The sequence below is a fragment of the Erpetoichthys calabaricus genome, chromosome 3 (assembly GCF_900747795.2).
Source record: "Erpetoichthys calabaricus chromosome 3, fErpCal1.3, whole genome shotgun sequence".
Classification (NCBI taxonomy): Eukaryota; Metazoa; Chordata; class Cladistia; order Polypteriformes; family Polypteridae; genus Erpetoichthys; species Erpetoichthys calabaricus.
The window spans coordinates 239027932-239035772 of NC_041396.2; the positions used below are offsets into that span (position 1 = coordinate 239027932).

Genomic DNA, 7841 nt, shown 5'->3' on the forward strand with positions numbered 1-7841 from the left:
CCACGGAGCATAGATGAGAATGCAGAACGTTTCTTTATTTGCACAGAGATACAGTATGCACAAATATCTCAGTTCATAGAGAGAACAATCAATGAAATAATTCATCCTCTTTTATACTTTTCTATTACCATTATCTCATAATACATCATGTCATCTGACTCGTTATCCAATCAAATAAAGCCACAAGCAATTTATGATACTGTACACCTCATATTCTCCCATTATTCCGAACGCAGCTTCATTAGGTGTTTGCAGATTGTTTAATTGATCTTAGAACTGCTTTTTATTCAGGGTGTACAGTATGGTATTTCCCATCATTTTATTTACGGTTTTTAGAGGGTTGTTCATGGCTCATTTACTTCTATCCAACCTTGGAAAATAAAGTTGGTGGTTTCTGTAAGATAAGGAAGACCTCACATGCTTAAGCTTTAGGTTACATTTAGTTAACCCTTGAGTTACCTTCAATCATTTTCATTATATTTAATGATTATTCTGTTATGTAAAAGATTATATATTGATTAAAAATTTTATAATGACAAGATGACATGTTTATATTTACAGTTTATTGTAAACCTACTGACAGACATACCTTGTTACATTTGCCAAGTTATCATCCTCATAAATTAATTAACAATTTACATGGTTTGGCATTTTTTTTGATACACACCAAGCACACACTAGGGACAATTTAGGATCACCAATGCACCTAACCTGCATGTATTTGGACTGTGTTAGGAAACTGAAGTACCCGGAGGAAACCCACACAGACACAGGAAGAACATGCAAACTCCATGCAGGGAGGACCCGGGAAGCAAACCCAGGTCTCCTAACTGCGAGGCAGCAGCGCTACCTACAATGTTTACATGTTATTGTTAAACCGATGATATATATATAAAACTGATGTATAAATTAAAATAAAATTAATAACAATTATTGAAAGAATATACGTTATATTGAATACAGTTTTTAATATCGTGTACACATTTATATTTCCATGATGCAAAAAATTTGGATGATTGTTTAAATAAAATACTATTGCAGTCTCTGCAGATCCAGCTTTGAATCAGGTCCACTAAGCCCTGGATCTGTCCTCGTATAGGGCGGTCTGGATCAATATGCTATAGACGAAACTGCAGCCCCTTGGCCACCAGGCTCACAGCCATGTGGAAGAGGATGTGTTGCTTCAGGAAGTCATAATCATCTAGCCTTTCAGGTAGGGATGTTTTGCACGACATGTAGGGCCTCCCCAGTTAAAAACTGGGCCACAATATCCAGCCAGACTCCCCTGTCCCAGCGCGTCAATGTTGCCGTGTGCTCGAAGCAGAATAGGAAACACTCTGGGTTGTCAGAGGGAGCCATCTTCACCAGCACATCCCTGGCGTGTGCAAATACTGGAGTACCCACAGAAGCCTCATTTTGCTCCCCTGGTATTGGGATATTATGTGCATCTTGGAGTTCCACTGACGCAAGACCCCACTTCTGGTACCATGTGACACATGAGTCGGTATCTTACACTCTAAAAAGGAGGCTGAGTCGCAGTACTTTAGCAAAACCAGCTTTATTCAGCTTGAAACAGGAACTGCACGGTTATTTATTGCAGCAGGATCTACCGCTCTGCTATACACAGACACAGCAAACAAGCAGGGTCGGGTCCAGGTTAGTGGCCAAGTTATACTGTTCCCTGAATTTATAATGTTCCTTGCATCACTCATCAACGACAGGCGCTTATAGCACAATCTCTGTTGGCTCATAGTTGTTACCGCGGTGCTGTGCTGCAGCGCTTTGAACCTGAGGTTGCCTCTGCAACAGACAAGCAGCCCTCCACAGATGCAGCAATCGCACTTCGGTGTGCCATCCCGTTATGGGTCCCAGAACAGTTCAGAAACCTCACACTATAGACAAATTACGCAAGCAAAAGACAATACAATGAAAACAATGTTTAGTTTTCTAGTATTTCTAATATATATGAAGAACGCCAAAATAACATGAGTCACTTGATAATATATCTGCAGACCTGTAAAACAAATGGAAATGGATGCAGAAAATTAGATCAAACCACAGTAAGTTTATTAGATCCTTTACATTTTAGAGAATGAATGAATATTTCTGTTAACTTTTTTAACAAGATTCTTAATGTAATATGTCAATATAACACCAGAATGAATCCTAGAGTGTCATTAAAATAAACTAAGAACATGTAGGAAAGAAAAATACCAGGCTTAACAAACTTCATGCAAATGAAGATTCATATACAGCTTTAAAAAATAAAGAAATGTGGAAAAGGATGAAATATAAAGCAATAAAGTCAATCCATTTTCTGAATCCACCAACTTATGTACATGGGTGGATCACCAGTTCATTTCCAACTCAGGTTTGTTGTTTGTCCAAAGTCTGTTGTGGCAGCTGTACGTTCAAGGCCAGAAACAGCCCTAGAGAAGGTCCACTTACGCATACATGGGTAGGCCTACATGAAGGAAAACTTTAGCAGACATGTGAGTGACGGTGCAGGCTGGCTCCATGCTCCCACTTCCATTTTGGAAGCCCCTTGAATCTGACACCATTGATAATATAATCGGATAAGCTTGGCTGATGAGGACAACTTACAAAGATAGGGGATGGTGTAAAAGTGCTCTAGTGCTTTTATTAAACAATTCAACAATCAAAACAATCAAGTGTCCTTTAAAGTACAGCACAAAGTTCAATAAATAAATAATCCAATAAAAACTGATTTGGTGGAGGTTAAAAATCCATCAAAAAATAATCTATTAAAATGAGTTTAAATCACTGGCAGAAAACTGTCTTTTCAAACATTGAACCTTGGTGCCCCTTTAAAACTAACTTCTCCTTGTCTCATCCCTTTCCGGACCTTGCAAACTGAAGGGAAGTCCACCAGCAGACTCAGGCAACCTTTAATCCTGGTTTGTATCCCTGCCACCAGTCTCATGGTATCCTCTAGGGAGCTACCGAACCCTGCTCTGCTCCACACCCACTAATGCCATTCCTGGCTTCACAGAACGGAAGCATTCTGTGTCCTCTCACCGCTGCCACTTAATTGGCTCCTTCCGGTGAGAGCACATTCCTGAGCATAATGGTTACTCCTGCTACTGTGGAGCAATACCTCAGCCACCTCCAAAGCGCTGGCTACAATCACTTTTAACACAGGGACGTGGCACAGCTGCAGCCATCATCCGCTCCCAGCACCAATCAGGGTCGTGGGCGATCTTGCACGTGTGTACTGAGTGCAGAACCGTCCTTCCCATATTGCACACAGGAAAAGCTCTTGTCACACTACCAACCTCCACACAAAGGCATGAGAGCTGCAATTATTTACTTAAAATTCGCCTACCAGCTGTGAACCTCACTTTACCGTAGTGGAGAACGACTTTACATGGAAAATATCTACCACAAAGTTCAGTTCCAGGATGCTATATCTGTAAAGCTGCAGTGCTAGATATTAGCATGCTCTGCCTCCCATGTCAGGATACAATATAAAACAAAATAAAATAATAGATTTTTGTGACTACAACTGAAAAACAAATCATGGTCATTGGTTACTTATTTATTGATTATCCAACATATTGAATTGCCTTCAATGATAATACTGTAAGAAATCTCCTACTTAGAACATTTAAAAATCGTGAGGTGTTGTTTTCTCAACCAGACTAACCGTGTGGCCATAAAGGGACAGGTATAGTTGTACTATATTTGCAGTAGATTTCCTGATTCAATTTTTATTCACCACCTTTACTAGCATTTAAAAATAATACTGTATTTGAAAATGATAATTATCCTTAATAACTTTGCTGTACTAACACAAGTGATCAAATATATTTGCCATATCTTAGGTGAGAAAATGCTGCCTAGGGAAAATGCTGTGAATGTTAAATATAAACTGAAAAGAATTCACCTGTGACCCTTTGCGGGAGTTTACATCTTTAAAAACTAATCCTGTACATGACACAATTAGATACACCATTCTTGCTGCCGGATGTGTAATGTGACTATTTGAAGAAAAATAGAAAATGGAATATACAGAAAATTATGAACTTGAAGCTCTGAAATACTGTTACCAGTCAGAAAATATTTCTTGCCCTAAAGAAATACGACCTATGACTACTTATTTGATACTGTATTTTCTGTTATCAGCTGGAATTATTTTGACAATCGGTGGAAACCTAATTGTGATTATCTCAATTTCTCACTTCAAGCAGCTTCATACACCTACCAACATTCTCATTCTCTCGCTGGCAGTCACTGACTTTCTTCTAGGGATACTTCTCATGCCAGTGACTATGGTTAGAACTGTTGAAACTTGTTGGTATTTTGGAGATACTATATGTATTGTTTATTCTTTTTTTGATATAGCATTGTGTACAATTTCTGTTATTCATTTAATATTTGTAGCCATTGATCGTTACCATGCTGTGTGTTATCCTTTGCTTTATCCTACTAAAATTACAATTTCTGTAGCTTGGAGTTTTGTCACAGTTAGCTGGGCAGTACCACTAATATATACATTTTTGATTTTTTATTTTAAAGGTAATATAAAAGGAACAGAGGAATATAACATTTGCCCAGGTGACTGCATTGTTTTGTTCAGCACATTATGGGGTTTACTTGATACACTCTTAACATTTTTGCTTCCATGTACAGTAATGTTATGCATGTATATTAAAGTATTCCTAGTTGCCAGAAGGCATTCCAGATTAATCAAGTGTTCAAGAGAACAAACATCTTCTGATGATAATAAGCATATAAATTCTCAGAGAAAGGATGGAAAAGCCACAAAAACTCTAGGGATTGTGATGAGTGCATTTATTTTATGTTGGTCGCCTTACTGTTTTAATAATATTTTTGCCACATATTCTGATTTCTTCTCTACACCAGTAGTAGTAGATGCATTGGGATGGTTAGCTTATTTTAATTCAAGTTTTAACCCATTAATATATGCACTATTCTATCCATGGTTTCAGAAATCTTTCAAAATTATAATAACTTGTAAAATATTTAACCATGAGTCATCTCTAATAAATTTGTTCCCCAGTCATCATTAATTTTAACATTCTTGAGTGATAATGTTATATTAACCATACATGGACACATTGTCAAATGTATGTAAACTAATTCTGATTTTGGGTTTTAGGATTAAATTGCGGTGCTGAACATGAGCCTAAAATGCTTTTCCTTGCATTTTAGAAAATATTATTTCTAAATGAGTATAATGAAGATTAAATGACTCATAATGAGGATGGCATAGTGACACAGTTGTTAGTGCTGTTTTTGTTGCACAATTTTAGGAGAGTGGATTGGAATTCCAGTCCGGTTTCTGCATTTGGGAGCTATTTCTACCAAATCATAGTTGCACATCAAATTGACTGCAATGTGTAGTTGTGGGTGTACCCCCACAATGGATTGGCATCCTTTTCAAAAATGGCTTTGGCTTTTTCCCAAAGCCCAATGGGGTGTTCTTTGTAAAACCTGAACATGCTGTATTGCTAAATAGCAGTGTTAAGTAATGATTTTTTTTTCCATATGAATGTTCCTATGTTAAGATCTTGAAATATTTTATTAATTCTACAGTCTATTATGGTTACATTATATTTTGAAGTAGAAAGAGGCTGTTTATATATAATCAAGGTTTTACAAATATTTTTTATATTTCAGCAAGTTTATATATTTTCAGAGGTATTACAGTTTCAGGTGTAGTGAAATACTGTATATGTGGTGGATGTATAGTAGATAGTGTCATGCTACTGAAATCTGAAATCAAAATTTTATATGGCAGGCAATGTTGCCTAGTGCTTCGGTATTTGTCTTTAAAGGAAAATGTTTCCCTTTAAATCCTAACCTCTGACCTACTGTATGAGTCAGAGCATATCAATTGATCTGACTACTCTTCAGTTTTTAAAGAAGTGCTTAAGTTTTAAACAGTTTTAAAGAACTCTAAATTGCCCCAAATATAAGTAAATGTACTTTGTGATGCAGTAACACTGTGGTTCAGTGCTGGTGTTTGCCAGAATATGATAAATATGTCCATAATCATAAGTTCACAATTAAAATTGTACAGGTTTTGTCGGACAGTTTTTTTGTTTTTTGAGAGATTTACATTTTGCTATGATATTGATAATATTATTGAAGTTAAACAATTAAGACTTGTGGCAACTATATGATAGAGTTACCAAACAAACAATTGATCGCTGGAAAGGTGTTTGGAAATTTTAAATTTATTACATATACCAAAATATACAGAAGGTAAGTTCAATGTTAAAATGATTATTTATATATAGAAATTTGTTTATGAAATGCACTGTTTTTCTTTACTTATGAATTTTTAAAGATCATCCACATCCACTACAAATGGTTAGATAAAAATTCACTAGTCACGTGTGTTTTTAAACTAGTGAAAAAATTTATAATTTTAATGTGTATTGTAGATTTTTGTTATGTTTAATATAGGTATACACTGTTTTATTGCTGATATTAGATATAGTTGACATTGATGGGCTACATAAAAGTTGTCAAGAACTTCATCAGTCATTGCATTTATATTTTTTGCTTAATTATCAAAACATCTAATCTGTTTTTCCCATTTTATGCACTACATCTTGATTTTTAAACAAAAAGAATAAACAACAGCTTTTCTTAGCCTGCAGTTAAATCTATAATAAAATTTATAACATTTACATGTAAATTACTCTTGGGAAACATAAATGCAATATTGCATGATGATTTAAAAACATTTTACCACACTTTCTGACTCTGGGTATAAATCAAGAAGTTATCCTGTGATTATTTTAGTAACTATTCATGCATTCTCAATGCTATAGTTCTAAATCCACCGTCATATGAGATCAGAGTCAATGAGGCACAGTGGTGTGGTGATTAGCACTGCTGCATGACAACTGGCTGCGACTCCCTGCCCATTAACTCTTTATGTGGCTTTTGCACATTCCCCAGTGTATTTGTGTAGTTGTGTTTTCCCATCCAAAGATGTTCATGTTAGGTTAATATGTAATTAAGAATCAGTCAAATACAAGGGAGTGTGGCTGTGTGTGATTGTGCCCTGTAGAAGATTGTCACACTTTCCAGATCTGAATTGTGCCCTACTACAAGTGCTGCTACAATAAGCTTCATAAGCAGGTCAGGTCATATCACGATGGGGAGCATGTACTGGTACAGCACGTTGCCGCACCCACCACATGACAAAATATCGCAGGATCCCGGCTGGCAAACACCCAGACTGACACACGGTCCAGTTACACCGTCCTGAAATGGCCATCTTTCTGCTGCAGCCAAGTGTTACATGGGTGTCCCCTTGGCCTGGTCCAGCCACTTGGGTCCTCAGCAGTGTGGATCCAGCGAGCCAGATCACCCTCGGGAAATCGCGCCACATGGTCTTAGTGTCACACCTGACACTCCCTTACAATGCAGGTATTTGCGATTCTGTGAGTAATCGCTCTTTCAATGCAAAGTCAAACCAGTGGTACCTAGGTATTCTCCAAAGAGACATAGTACTGAAGGCGTCTAGTCTACATCTCAGGTTACTGGATAGCATCCATGACTTGCAACCATATAGCAAAACAGGAAGCACCATCAATCTAAAGATCTGAACCTTAGTTCTCTTGCAAAGATACGAAGGAGCGCCACACACCCCTTTCCAGAGACCTCTTTACCCCGCAACTCTCCCAATTCATCTACTGACTTCATAGGAAGAGTCACCAGAGACATGAATGTTGCTGCCAAGGTAAGTAAACCTCTCAACCTGGTCGACATTCTCTCCACAGACAGACACACTGCTGATGGCTGTGCCCAAGAGGTTATTAAAGACCTGGATCTTAGTT

The 7841-nt window shown here is 37.3% G+C and overlaps 1 protein-coding gene across 1 annotated transcript; it reads left to right on the forward strand.

The window, feature by feature from the left end:
* The first annotated feature begins 4016 nt into the window (after positions 1-4016).
* LOC127527113 (trace amine-associated receptor 13c-like) lies at positions 4017-5054 on the forward strand. Its single transcript, XM_051924751.1, has one exon. The coding sequence runs from the start codon at positions 4023-4025 to the stop codon at positions 5052-5054; it is 1032 nt and encodes a 343-aa protein (XP_051780711.1). The 5' UTR covers positions 4017-4022.
* Positions 5055-7841: the final 2787 nt, after the last annotated feature.

Excerpts from the sequence above, each read along its gene's own strand:
- LOC127527113 (XM_051924751.1), top strand. The coding sequence starts at position 4,023 with ATGGAATATACAGAAAATTATGAACTTGAAGCTCTGAAATACTGTTAC.